The sequence below is a fragment of the Centropristis striata genome, chromosome 9, assembly GCF_030273125.1.
Source record: "Centropristis striata isolate RG_2023a ecotype Rhode Island chromosome 9, C.striata_1.0, whole genome shotgun sequence".
NCBI lineage: Eukaryota > Metazoa > Chordata > Actinopteri > Perciformes > Serranidae > Centropristis > Centropristis striata.
The window spans coordinates 33,123,257-33,138,724 of NC_081525.1; the positions used below are offsets into that span (position 1 = coordinate 33,123,257).

General features: G+C 40.8%; 1 protein-coding gene across 1 annotated transcript in view; it reads right to left on the minus strand.

Moving 5' to 3' along the window:
- Window positions 1-7,190: 7,190 nt before the first annotated feature.
- Window positions 7,191-15,468, minus strand: part of acbd6 (acyl-CoA binding domain containing 6) — a 34,034-nt gene continuing 25,756 nt past the window's right edge. Inside the window, exons 7-8 of the mRNA XM_059340785.1 lie at window positions 10,352-10,382; window positions 7,191-8,142 (exon numbers count right to left, since the gene is read on the minus strand). Of these exons, the coding sequence (XP_059196768.1) occupies window positions 7,988-8,142; window positions 10,352-10,382 (186 nt within the window). The 3' untranslated portion in view covers window positions 7,191-7,987. The remainder of the gene's footprint in view (window positions 8,143-10,351; window positions 10,383-15,468) is intronic.

The following is a 15,468-nucleotide window of genomic DNA, read 5'->3' on the forward strand; positions in this document are numbered from 1 at the left end:
GACTAATTGATCAGTCGACAAATCGTTGCAGCTCTACTTGAAATGTAAACTTTCTTTGAACTGTAAGAGCAACTTGACCTCTTAAGCATGTCAAAGCCAGTAGTTATTCTATTAAGAATACATCATTTCTCCTATTTCTGAAGAAAAGAAATCAAATCTTATTTATGTGGTCACCTTTTCATGAGAAATTGCCAAGTCCTTTTTTTAGCAGAGCATCCTATTTAAGAGCCAGAAATCAAATCAATGAACAGGAAGTGACATCATTTAAAAGATGGGTTAAAACTTTATATTACAGTCCGCAAATTACAGTTTAATTATCTAGTAAATTCACGGTATCAAAGAAATACTTACTGTATGGCTATACTGGAATTCATATGTACAGTTCAAGGGATAATGACAGTAAGTTAGGGAATATGTGCTGTGATTGGCTGCGAGAAAAAACATACAAATAGTCTCCTTTTCTCGATCTGGATACAAAAAGGATCGTTTGATTGGGGAAGCTTTGGTACTGGCTTATCTATGTCGATAACTTTAAGTTATCAAATACTGAGAGCCAGCCTTAGCCACTTTTACTAGTGTCCTCCCCTTATACATGCCTGTAAGTAAGTATTTCATTGGTACTTCATATGTACAAACAGTGTAATTTGTGGGCTATAATCTAAAGTGTTAAGTAGAAATCATACACAAACACATTACCACGACAGTTTTGTTAAGTCTGTGTTGCCTCAGAAGTTTGCATCTTAATTGTTGTAAATTTTGTACAGTTTGAAAACGTGTTGATCGTCTTGTTTCATGAGCGCTATTTATTATTGCCATGTGTCTTTGAAAAAGATGTAAAAGAGAGCACTGAATTTATTCATTTATGCCTTCTGTGTAATGGTATGAACCGTGTACAGTCAAATCTATATGAGGAAAATAAAGCTGAATTGTCTTTGGGTTACCCTTTGAGTGCATTTCTCTTCAATGGACTGGGCCTGCGGTGATGAATGTCAGAGTTAAGATTTTCAGCTGAACTTTGTTTTCAATATATCAAAAGGAAAAATATCTGCTGTAGGTGTTTTTATTATTTTTGCCTTATCTAAACGCTCTTAGGGCGAGTTAACCCGCAAATTCATTTACCCATTGAGAGCATTTACCACACACTTAGGCCTCTATTCAATTGTGGGGATCCATTTAGTACCACCAACAGACAGTGGTCAGTCAGTTAACAGTGATTGATGCTGCTTTCCTCTCTCGCTCTCAGGGTGGGGGTGACAAGAAAGATGCATGAAGAGAGAGAAGAAGAGAGAGGAAAAATAAAACAAGTGGAGAAACAGATGCCTCGCTGATCCTCTCAGTGCTAAAGAGACACAGCAGCAGATTGCAGCGCTGCACTGTCAAATCTATCCTTAATCCCTGTGCTGTTAACTAATTGTGGAGTGCTTTGTGAAATATGGGAAAATATGCTTTGTGGTCAGGCAAAGAGGGAATATGGCCCATATGCCGCCAGTTAGCTTGTATGTCAATATGTCACGCTGCTTAAAAGACTATAGTGCAGTGCTGTAGCCAGGATTGTTAACCACTAAGGCCACCAGTCCCATTTTCCTCACACATCCATACAATTATATGTTTTTTTTTTATTTTCATGCTAATTATTGTCGGTCTAGATGGCTGTTGAGCGTTACACTGCTCTTTCATTTTTGTATTCATGATGGACTGACACCAAATACTTTAAATTTTATTGAAATGAATGCTTTTAATATTTAAAAAGTCTAATTTAGACTAGAGCTATGCTAGCAGCTCTGTGAGGCTGCACAGTAGTGCTTTGAGTTAAATGCTAACATCACAACATCCAGAGTTGGGTAATAACAGATTGCATGTGGTCAGAATTATGAAATCAGATTACAATAAAATAGTAAATATATTTAGCACAGGCTTAATTTAAAAGAAATTGCAATTAAAGTTACATTATCAAGGATTAAATCGATTACATTTAGATCATGTCTTTAAAATACTTTTTGATTTTACCCAATGATATTAGATCATGAGTAGTGAATTGTATTGGGTTTATTTCCTTTTTATTTACATTGTAAATGGAAGATAAACATTTTGAGTAAGTGTCCGTCTTGCATTACAAAAGTGAATCAAAAAAAGAATATTTATGAGATTTTTGTGGCGGCATCATATTTTTGTATAAAGTGCAATATTTTTAATGGTGACTTTAAGTTTTCTGATTAGATAAAAAAAAATTGTACTGTAGTGTATTACGTTTGTAATTACAAAAATGAACATGAATTTCCATTCAATAACTGCACTTCAAAGTAATCTGACTGAACCCTGACAACAACAATGCTAGCATGCAGATGTTAGCAGGCATCGTTTACCATATTCACCATCTAATTTTAGCATGTTAGCATGCAACTGTTGCTAATTAACACTCAGCACAAACTATAGATGGGGTTAATAGGAATAATTTTTAAACCAAAGTATTGGACACATTTAAATTTTGACCTGAAAACTGCCCTACATAAATAGAGTCCGTAACAGTTCACATATAGAAGAGAAGAACATAAATATCTGAACCAGATTTCATAGCCATGCATCAAATAGTTCCTGAAGTCAGAGCACTAGCTAAAAGTATCTGAACCAGCCTTAATACACAAAACAAAACAAAGAACACGAAGGACACGACCTCAGTCTGGCCCTGACCACATATGCATGTCTGTGGCTGCTCGGCTGTCCCTATTGTGCCTAGTCGCAGCTGCTGCTTTGCTAAACCTCTCAGGTTACACTGGATTTATTCCCTGTAACTATGGTGTTGGCTAACTATGTATAGAATTATAATGAAATTACACCACAGTGTACATCTGTAGGAAACTCATTTGTATGCAGCAATGTGCAGCACTTGTCTGAGAGCAGGCCAACCTAACCCAAACTTAAGTGTTATCGATTCCTTTGTGTTTTAGCTATTCCTGTTACATTATAAAAACAAAAAGCAAAGAGTCAGCCTGGTAGGAGTTTGCACGTTTGCATAAAACGCCACAAATTGAGCTGATTTTTATTTAAGCATTGATTGGCTGGGCTATGGGCATTAATGGATAGGCTCTAATAGTATGGCCTTACAAAGATAAAAAGCCACACAGACAGTTAGGATAATTTACACGCCACTTACAGCACTAGTATACAAATAAATCTGAGGAAACTCCACCACTGTTGCTTTTGCGAAGATGACAAACACAAGCACAAATGCCATTATCATCGATCGCAAGGCTTTTATTACAAACTTCCTGAAGGAAACAGTTTTTTTTTTCCGTCTGAAGCAAAAGGGAATAAATTAACATGCAAAACAGAGAGGATTTGTTTTGGCCCCCGAAAGTCAATCTTGCAGCATCAAGACAGGGCATTTTTCTCCCCAAACGACTCCATCGGGCCCGCAGTGAACAATGATCCGCAGGATGACGGAGTGAGTCTTAAAGAGGGGCTGGAGTCAAACAGAGGCCTCTCAATGACACCCTCAAGGTTGTGAGCTCAATGCTGTTTTAATGTGAAACTGGGCCTTTTCCCACTCAATAATTATCCTGCTGCACATATCGGATAGATGACAGGTAACCAAAGGAGGAGGGTTCACAACACGGAGGAAACCATGATAAATACTGTAGTAGTGATGATCATATGTTTGCTGTATTGAAGGCTGCGGCCTCTAGTGTACCTCTCTACATGTTTGTATGTCACACAGATGCTTTGAGAGAGTGTTTTATTATTTGTCTGAAAGCTCAGGTCCTCAGTGTTGGTTGGTAACAGAAACGCTTGTTCATCACCATAAACTACACATAAAGCTTTAGAGCTGAACCACACACACACACACACACACACACACACACACACACACACACACAGACACACACACACACACACACACACACACACACACACACACACACACACACACACACACACACACACACACACACACACACACACACACACACACACACACACACACACACACACACACACACACACACACACACACACACACACACACACACGCAGAGTCCTGGACACCACTGAACGAGCCTCTGATATTAGTGGGAAGTGTTTCAGCAGCAGAGGGATTTCTGCTTACTGCTGGGTTCCCAGCCACAATGCTTAGGGTGTGTGTGTGTGCAGGCGGTGCTGCAGTGAGGTAAAGAGAGGATGGTGTGTGTGTGTGTGTATGTGTGTGTGTGGAGGAAAGGGTTGCATTAAGAGCTGGCCAAAGCAACGACACGGTATTGCTTTTACAGGAGAGAGAAAGGAGCTGAGAGGTAAAAGGAGAGAGCCAGTGTGCAGAATGACGGTGAGAGAAAGATGAAAAGGGGAGTGATGAGAGTGGTGAGGAGGAGAGATGGAGGAGTCCCTCTGGAGGAACTGTTTAAGAGGCACACACACATCCGCGAATACATCACAGGTTCCAGACAACAAACAGGACTAAACACTCTCGCTTTAGTGTCATAGTGATAAGTCTACATGCACATTAGCAACACAGTTGTGAGTTTTATTACGGTTTTGATCATATCGAGGATTTTACCCTTTTACCATACCGTAACCTGTTTATTCATATTCCTGTACGCATTAATCTGACAGAAGCAGCTTTTTGATCATCAGTTTGCATGTATGGCAGTGGTGGATAAAGTAATCAGATCCTTTACTTAAGTAAAAGTACTAATACCACACTGTGAAAGTACTCCACTGCAAGTATAAGTCCTGCATTCAAAACTAATTTACATTAAAGAACAAAAGTATCAGAATCAAAATGTACTTAAACCATCAAAAGTAAAAAATAAAAGTACTTATTATGGATACAGTAATATTATTATATTATTATTTTTGATACACTTATGTAATCAGCGTTTTATTTATGTCAAGATAGGGCTAATTTTAACTAGTTAATAAACTGTTATGTGGTTTAATTTATAAACATGTGAAATCATTTCAAATTAATCATGTTTTCATGTTAAATCTTGACCTGAAAAGTAACTAAGACAGGCAGCTAAATGTAGTGGAGTTAAAAGTACAATATTTGCCTCAAAATGTAGTGGAGTAGAAGAAGTTACGTATGTGGAAATACTCAAGTAAAGTACCTCAAAATTGTACTTAAGTACAGCATTAGAGTAAATGTACTTAGTTACTAAACTAAAAGTTGAATTAGTACTTTTGGCAGCAAACAGAGATAATACCCACAGTTAATAGAGTCAAGTGTCTCCTGAGACATGTTGATCGATGTTACAAATGCCATCTATGTAAACACACAGCTTGACAGAAAAGGTGAAATGTAGCCCTACTTATAGACATTATGCGACAAAACATACCATCTCCTGCTTAGATAATTAATAGAAAATGTAGAAGAATAAAAAACCTACTATTCAACATGTCGCTGCAGCTTGGAGACACTGTAAAGAATTGCCTCTGAACTTCCTACCGAAATATAATGCAGTAAAAGTATAAAGTTGCACAGAATGGAAGCACTCAAGCAAAGTACCTTAAAACTGTACCTAAGTTTGCTACTTGAGAAAATGTAGTTTATTACTTTTCACCTCTGAATAATGCATAAATATTCAGAACGGCTGAACAGCATTGGACCTGGGGGGGGTGTGTGAGTCTGCGGTTTGGACAGGGAAGAAGCTGCAGTGTCAAAAGCGAAAAGCTCAGAGGAAAATTGAAGCCCCATAATGGAAGCATAATGGGCTTAGTGTCAGAGTCTCGCAGACGAGCCGGGGGGGAAGCACGACTGCCGTCACCCTCTCTTACCTCTAGCCAGTATAACGGGGTTTAGGAAGCAACGAGGAGACAACATCGGGCCCCAAACAGGCTTTAGAGATTCACCAACAGCCTAATGGCCAGATGTGGACGGAATTCATAACAACAAGATGGTCACTGGTGTCTCTTTGTGGGATTGTAGCCCAGCACGTCTCAGACTCAGGTTGAATACTCAAACGATTTCATGTAGAGTTCCTCCTCAAAATTCATAGAGGGAGAGGCAGAAAATTTCATTGAATGCTCTGTGGCTGAAGTTTGTAAAAGTGACTGATGATACTTTTGGGAAAAAAATAGTCCCGGCTCTCTTCTCCCCCCCCCCGCCCGTGTTATTTGTAAAGGAGGGAAGGACAGGACGTGGATGCAGATAGAGACATCATGTTGAGACATTTTAATTCACCTCATGTATAGCACAGCTCACTTGCATCTCAATTCACGGCAGGCACTGTACAACAGCTGTCAAGACAAAAATTGAATTTGAAGTGGAGCCCCTGGTGATGACTACCAATGACGCGCAGACCATCTCCTGCTGTCATAGATCTGTGAGTGACTGACAGGCTGCGACCAGACATGTTGAGGCCGTTATCTAACGCCTGGTGTCGAGGCAGATTTCCTGTTAAGTAAAACATCGAGGGATGAGGGCCGGCATGGAGTGAGGGAGTGTTAGAGAGTAAAGGATTAAGCTTTGTCCCTGCTGCTGTGAACAAAACGTGCATTTGCATCTTCTTCTAGCTTTAGTTAAAGGGTTAGTTCGGATTTATTGAAGCGAGGCTGTATGAGGTACTTATCCACAGTCAGTGTATTACCTAGAGAAGATGGTGTTCGACAGGCCCTCAGTTTGGAGAAACAGACAGGAGTACTGACATAGAAGCTAAGCAAAGTACTGCTGTGGTCAGGGGCAGCAGCAAAATATATTTTAGCCACCTTAAAAAAATCTCTATCAGTTAAAATGTATGTTATATATGTAGAGTATATTCACCACTTTATCATAATGCTAAACTGCTAAACTTTTCTGACGGGGAACTAAAGCTGTTAACTCTTAAAAGCCACCAGACTCCTTTGACAAAATCAGTAATTCCTCTTCTGTTTTCTTACATTTAGTGGGGTTTTTTATCACCATTTTTCCCATTTTCTTTGGTTTGTGCAACGTTTGAAACATCAATTCTAACACAAACGTTTACTATTCTGATAAAGCTTATCATAAACTATCTATGCTTCCAAAACAATATTTGGTATAAAAAGGTTTGTGAATGAAAACACTCAGTTTAATCTGTATGTGTAATGTGTGATTTAGGTTAACGTGAGTTCAGGTTTTACTTGTACAGGAGTATACACTGTACTGAATAATATGAAGTACGACAAGAACACCACACTGTCAAGTTATCTAACGAGCAGAGAATAAGTCAGAGGGAAAGTATTTGTTGAAGACTTTAATGTGATAAATGACAAATGATTAAAGCATTCCTTCAACGTAACAACTGAATCATGAACAGATGGTCAGAGAGGGCTGACCCAGACTAAAAGGCCTGGTTGATTGTCAGACCTGGGCAGTAGGAGTGGGTGATATGTATAAAATATTTTATTACAGTATTCACTTTCATATCGCAGTAACAATATATATATACAGTATATATACTGTGATATGAATTTTCTGAAATTGTACCGTTTACAGATAAAATAAGTGGAAGGGAATGTCTTTTTTTGGTTGTTCTCTGACTGAATTACCTGACAAATCCAGATACTTCATCACATTGACGCACAAATCCTTTCATTATTGCCAATAAGCAGTCCTGCTCATTGAGTTGCAACACTGCATGCATTAATCAAATACAGCAAGAGATATTTGAGGTAAACTACCTTCGTATAACTCCACCAGTACTCACAGTATGTCATATCACCCAGCCCTACTGGGCAAATTAAGTCAATATTTAGTGTTCAAATGAATGGAAATACATGTGGTGTGCTTCATTTCATGTGTCTTATCAAACAGAAGGGCCAATGTTTACACCTTGTGCATCCAAAGAGCCAACAAAATCAAACTCACCTCAGGTATTTGAAAATAAAATCAAATAAAACTTTTGCAATCCTGGTCTACTATCTGCTGGGGATGAACAGAGTCTCTTCAGGGAAGAAGGAGGGATGAGGAGGAGGAGGATGGGCAAATGAGTGGAGCAGGGATGAGAGAGAGGAAGGGGGGCGGCAGGTGGGCCATCTAGCCTTTTGGAGCCGTGTACTGACGCAGGAGAGAGGAGATGGCGCTGGATTCAGTGACCTCCTCAGGCAGAGAGCCCTCCATGTCTTTAATGAACGGGTCGGCTCCAGCCGTCAGCAGGAGCTCCACGATGTCGGCAAACTCACACGCCGATGCTACGAAAAGAAGAGAGAGACAGAATATTGGAGGTTAGGCGCAGCAGGAAACAGCATACAGCTGTCTCTCAGTCGATTTACCACTAAAACTGAATTGTTCCAACAGCTGGATAGTTGGATGGATTGCCGTGGCAAGCTCCAACCTCAAAAGTGAAGCAACCATGAAATTGCTGTAGACCTGCATTTTTCAAATGACCAGCAGGGGGCGACTCCCCTGGTTGCAAAAACAAGTCAGATTGAATGAAAGGTCCTGGATAAATGTCATAATTGGGATTTTTGTGGATCAATGCAGCTGATTTCAGCCTGTTATGCAGTGACTGCTATCAATGAAAAGACTTAACTGAGACTAACACATTCAAAGTCATCCGTGCTGAAGTCCAAATTGCTTTTTATGGTGTTTCCAAATAAACTCAACTGAAATAACTAAAGCAATATGTCGGAAGATGATGACAGTCAACAGAAAATTTTATTGGAGCCTTTTTGTCTAAAGAAACAGGTAAATAATGTAAAACCACACTCATTTCAACTATGGAAAAAGAATTCTTGCAGGCTAAACAAATATAAAAACTCAGACTAAATACAAACTATGGCTCCTACAGTTACTGTATAAGGTAATGAACCAGGTTTCCCTTTATTCTACGTACTGTAGTTAGTAAAGCATATACAGTGCTGCAGTTAATGAAAAGCCCATCTGCAGGCCCAGCACTGACACCGGCCTGGACCTGTGGTTCTCTCAAACACTTCATTTCTGCCCCATTGGCAATTTGTGCCCCACTAAAAGGGTCTTCTCTCTCTCTGTGTAGAAGGGGGAGGAAGCGGGGGAGGCTTGCACTTTCTTAACCCAGTTAGCAGGTCCCTGCTTTCCCGATGCACCTCTCGCCCCTCTGGCACCTCGCCTTCACCCCCACCTCCTCTCTCTTCCTCTCTTGTTCTGAGTGCTCTTCTCTGTCGGTGTCAATCGCTCGCTCCTCTTAAAGAGCAGACTCTGTGCTGCGCCATGATCGCTGATGTCAGCAGCCACAGTGATTGACAGCCAGGCCTTTTAACCTCCAGCCCAGGGGTGGCTGGCGGGCTGGCAGGAGGGAGTGTGTGTGTGTGTGTGTGTGTTCATGAGATATGATGATACATCGGAATGCACGTGAGTGTGTAAGCAAGAGTGCGTGCAATGCCCAAGTTGTGTCAATGAATAGCATGAAGTGTGTATCAAACACTACGAGAACAACTTGTCTTTCAGCCAAATCAGACTAACAAAGGCTGGCTTATTTTTCCAGCCACGCTTGCAGTCCTCCTCTTGTTGCTCTAAACAGTATTTTATTTAGGAAGCGGTGTGTGTGTGCGCGTGGCGGGTGTCTCGCCTGGGCCTTGAGCTGTAAAAAGTGGCTGGCCCTCAGGGGAGCCGTAGAGGAGGAGAACAATTTATGGTGAGCAGTAAACCCTCAATTAATCACTTGCCAGCTACTGTGGCCCTGTGCAAAGAGAGGTGGGAATGAATTTTCATTCTCTGCTATTTGTCTCTTGGAGTTCATCGCTTATGTTTATTAGTCATCTTTTTATGCCCCATCCTCGGGGCTTCCTCTGCTGAGTGCGTTTGTGTGTGCAGATCTCCGGTGGGTGATGCAACTTGCCCGCACCAACGCCACCAAGCTGGGGGACAGATGGTGCAGCCACACACACTCAGAGGACACGGGAAACGCCCCTCGGGGACTTGTGTGTTGGGGCATGAGAGGGTCAGGGGAGTCTAAGGACCGGTGCTGATTTCCTCTGGGAGGCCTGCCGATTATTACACACACACACATTCGCAAAAAAAAAAAAAAAAGACAGGCATCCACACATGCTCACATACATACCAAAGGACACACACATGCACACACAGGACGCAACAGAGAGGAATGAAAGAAACTGACTGAAAAACAACTGTAGAAAATAAATATGAGTAATGGAGGAGAGCGTGTGGGAGGAAGAGGAGGCAAAGATGACAAATTTGAAACCAATGCTGGCAAAGAGCAGAAAACAAGCTGCTGTATAGAAAGAAAGTACACACACAATACAAAATGATGTCAGAATACGATAGATGTGAAGGGTTTCCTTCCGAAATTAGATATTCTCCATTTTGCTAAAAAGGCATAGATACACTTAGAAAAAGCTTTATAGCAGAAAAAGAAATAAATTTAAAGTGAGTACACAATATTAACAAGAGGGGCCTTCTTACCATAATGTAGCGCTGTCTGTCCCTCATTATCCTGTAAGACAAAAACAAGACTTAATGTTAGCAGATATAACAGAATATTTAGTGTGAGAGAAATTACTTTGCTCAAACTTACAAACAGCTACTAGAATACCAATCACCTCCTACTTGTTGGCTGTGGACAAAATGTGCCATGTTTTCATTGTAGCAAAGCAGATATTGATTTGAGAAACACGTGACCTGCAAATCAAATCTCTCAACTTACAGGTGACTTGCAGCTTCGAACAACCAGAACCAACAAGCTACTGAAACTCAACATGTTACAGTGGAGATGCCTCCAGCATTATCTATCCACAAAACACCCAACTGGTGTTTCTCTACAGCTCAACTCCCCGACACATGTCAGAGCTGAAACTGGATTCATATTTTTCTTTTTGTTTACAAACAACCATGCATTATGATGTATTAATAAGTAGTTTGGGCAGAGTGGGAGGAACAGGAAAACCTCCCATTATCACGTTTTTCACGACACATGTCGTGAACGCATATGCAAACAAACAGTGTATAGTTTCATTTCAATTAACTGATTCCATTTGTGTTAATATATGATCTTAGAGATCAAGTTGGAAATGCCGTGGTCGTCAGAAATCCCTGATATCTCTGACTCAAAATCACAACTGTACAGCTGAAGTTAGCAGTTTTCTCGTATTGATGGTCTAGATGATGGTTTATTTTTGGTACAATGACGTTTTTTATTCTTCATTTTTTTCTATTTAAGCTGCTGTTGTTTGACTGAAGTACTTGCCTTAATCTATATCTATAGTTTAGTACTTTGTCTGATCTTATGCACCAGTACACCACAGCAAATTCCTTGTGGGTGAAAACCTACTTGGCAATAAAAACAATTCTGATTCTGATTCTAGATAAGACGTGAATGAACAATAGATTAATATATATTTGGTGCTCTAGTGGGTACCAGTCCAAGTCTGAAAAAGTTGGGACGTTATCAGAATGCGATAATTAGTTAATCCTTTGGAAAATAAACAGATGGTGGGGGTTATTATTTGAGCCATTTGTGCCATATATTTATTATTATTATTTATAAACTGTTTTTGTAACCATAAACTCTGAGTTCTGAATTTGATGCATTCTGTTTTTATTTACATTTTACTCAACTTTTTTTGTAATCAGGGTGGTGTTTCTAGCAGCAGCAGGATGGTGTATGCACTGTAGCATAGACTCAAAACAACTAGTTTGTCTGTGATCATGATAATGAATAAATGTGTCGTCCAGCTGCAACTGTGTGGCTCATTGATCTGTTTTTACAACAGAAGAAGCCTATGGCACAGGACGCCATAGGGCCATGAGGATGAAGTGATATCAGGCTTCTGATGGGCAGGAAATACTTGTTAGAAGAGCAAGTTCTGGTCTTTTCATGAGATCTGTCAACTATAGGATGAATATAGACTTTCTACAGCTATATCTGTGAAATATATTAACCATGGATGCTGTGTGACCCTGATACACATCAGCTCAGGGACAATGGAGTGTCTCATACGTGCATTTGTATGCGTGTGTGTGTGTGTGTGTGTGTGTGTGTGTGTGTGGTAAAAATGATACTTGGGGTCACAGGGTCAATGGCAAAGATATAATTCTTGTTAGAACTGTGGATTGGGGACAGGGATGGAGAAATATAGTGCGTGTGTGCGCAGGTATAATAAGACACAATATATGACAGGCATCATCAACAGGAGATTCAGTTCTTAATCACTGTCCCAGCCTGCCTTTGCACCTCATAAGGATGATAAATGGTCAAACTGTTTCCTCCAGTCTCGGAACAAGAGCAGTGGATGAGCCAAGCACAATGGTCTCAAACGCTCAGAGACAGATTAAAAGCCAGCAGGCGCAGTGACATTTCTCTCTGCGCCGTAAAATGTCACTGCGGTGGAAATACCTCCAAATTACTAAAACTGTTATGGTGAAATTATTCATTAGTCTTTCCACCTTTGCCCTTCTAAAATCAGATCCTCTCACGCACCTTCCTGTTTTTGGTCACTTCCATGTCCTTCCTCTACTCTCTTCCAATTCTTCCCACTCTTCTTCTTCTGACCTCCCTCCCTCCAAACCACACCTCCCTCGTTCTTTTTCTTTCATTACCTCGCCCGCCGTCACCTCTCTCTTTTTCCAGTCACTCCTCTCTTTTTCTCTTCTCTCTCCTTTCATTACCACATCCACCTTTCTCTCTCCTTTCCCATTCGGTTTCCTCTTCAATCTTAATCCTTTTCCTTTCCTTCTTTGTCACTTTCCTGTCTTCCCTCTCTGGCTAGGCCCAGTGCAGAGTGATCCTATTGTTCCCCTTCTCTCACACTCTCTCCGTTCCTCTCTCTCTCTCTCTCTCTCTCTCTCTCTCTCTCTCTCTCTCTCTCTCCCTCTCTCTCTCTCTCTCCCTCTCTCTCCCTCTCTCTCTCTCTCTCTCTCTCTCTCTCCCTCTCTCTCTCTCTCTCTCAGGGGCAGCACTTCAGGGACCTGCTGATTGGATTAGAGCTTTCTATTCCCTCTGGGTGGATCACGGAGCACAGATGCAAATCGCCACCAGCGTGGAAAGCGTGCCATAGTTAACCCAGGACAACAATGCTGTCTGTCTGCGAGTAAAATCGCAACCTGTGATGTATTGCAGACATTGTGTCTGTCTCTCACAATGAAAAAAAAATAAACTTCTCAGTGTTAACCCCGGGAGAGAAACTGACAGTTCCTATAGGTAAAGGAACAGCTGCTCACAACTAATATAAGAGCCACAAAAAAAGAGAGAGATTTGTTTAGTGTTTAATAACGGTTTTAAATTAGGAGTGCACTATATTATACTATGTACTAATCAGAAATAATGGACTGTCACGGTATATCAGAGAGCCTGCTTATATGAAACCTATGTATCTTATATGAAATATGTGATATCTAATATCAAATATGTGAGAGGGCTTTGTTCAAGCTAATAAAGCCATTTGAATTCAATTTTGATAAAGGGGGAACTAAAATAAGAAATTTACATGCAATTGAGTAAAGGCTAATTTTTTTTACTACCCAGCATTCTACAGATACTATATCTACAGATAAAAAACAACTAATTTTCATACATACACACATATGCATGCATGCGTGCTCACACACACTCATACACCAACGGCACAATGGGGCAGTGACAGATGTTTACAGCCGGGGCCAAGTAAAAGACCTTGATGCACATAAATACATACAGTTATAATTAAAGTGTAAGGGGTTTAAGCCCTAATCTGCAGTGAGCGCTAATCTGCAGTCAGTTGTTCAGCAAGCACAAACAAGCGCACACACACACACACACACACACACACACACATACACACACACAGAAAAGTATGATCACAAAAAATAGAATAAAGGCCTTAAAGTGCAGTGAGACTAAACTGTAAGAGAAAATACAAATACACAGTATGACCACGTGCGCGTTTGTGAGGAATTATTTTGCCAGTGTGTGTGTGTGGCGTACATGCTTCTTGCATGTTCATGTGAGGGGTCAGCGGCCTGTCCTCTCAGCGTTCCCTAATGCCCCTTCATCCAGGACGGAGGCTTGATGGAATCACAGGAAATTGGATTGTCTTCCATTTGCTTTGGAAGCAGCCTGGAAGAGACACTCCCTCCCTCCCTCCCCGTCCCACCACCACTCTCCCCCCGATACCTGCAGTTAGTAACCCCCCTCCCACCCCCCTCTGGTGCACCCCTGTTCCCATCCCATTACGGAGGCATGTCGCACTGAACCCCTGCTTTTACATGTCATCCAAAGTTTCCCCTTGCGGTGCAGAAATGCTGGGCTGGATGTCAGCAGAGTGCTCAATAAAGCCGCTGCTTGCACAATACCAGCAGCAGCAGCAGCAGCAGCAGCTCCAGATCCAGCACTGTGTAGTGTATCACCCTAATGGGGTGCAGCAATATGCTTAGGAGCAGCATGGATAGGGATTGATCTATTAGTACAATTGCAGTTTTGCTGAATTTAAGTCTCACCAATTCATCATTTCTACCACACAAATGATGTGAAGCAAGATGGATGAAAGAGAAAGACAGCAAATCAAGGATGTAAAAAGATACGAGCACACAGTCGTATTTACTTCAGATCAAAATAATACTGTAACTTGTCCAAAATTGGTCCAAAGACAGATGATCGTGTGTATACATTTGTTTCTTTACCAGTCAGATTGTCCGAACAGAGTGCGGGAATGACCAGAGTCGGATAGAGGATCAAATAAAACGACTCTGTTCTCTGCAGAGAGACCACAAAGCCACTGTCACAAATGTAGAGTTCATTTCTGGAAAGGAGTTTAACTTGTTTTCTCCTTTGACCGCACAAGAGTACTCCAAACATCCAATCCAAGGTGTTTAAAGTGAGGGATCAAGGGCATATCAGAGACGGTAACGTAACTCAGTCAGGAATACAAATAGGACACAGAGCCTATCTCTGAAACTATGTTTTGGCCTTTCTGGGTTACATTGTTTTTCTGAGCCAGAGGAGAGATTGTGGGTAGAGGTTGTAGAGTCTTCTGCAGCATGTCTGAAGAAAATGTGTATGTTTGTGAATGTGTTTTGTAAAAGCACTAATGTTTTCCTACAATGCCAATCCAACTGCCAATTGTCCTTGGTATTTGGTAGGCAATCAAGCCCATTCTTTTTCTTATGTGCCATCTTTCTAATATGTATTAGTAAGAATAGTGTCATTCTCAACAGTAACAAGAATATAAGTGGTAAATTAATTTTAATAGACAAAACTTTGCTGGCAAACTACGGCTTCCTCAGCGTCTTTCACTAACTAATGTTTTGTCTGGAAATAAAAATACTACTTAAAAAGGTGCTGGAATTTAACAGCAATAAATCATCGCAACAGTCATTTTGAGACATTAGTGTAATTACTGTAAACAAAAAAGACCTTAGCCAAGACGACTGGCAGACAGCTCTGCTACATCACAAAACAAGGAGGGTTTTCTTGTAATGTGAGGCAGCAGATTATCTGTAAAATATATATATGAAAAAACACATTTTTTCCCCCCAAAATCAAACAGCTGCAAAAATCTAACTAAACAAACGCTCAGTCTCTGTTGCTCTCTGCAGGAAATACAAGA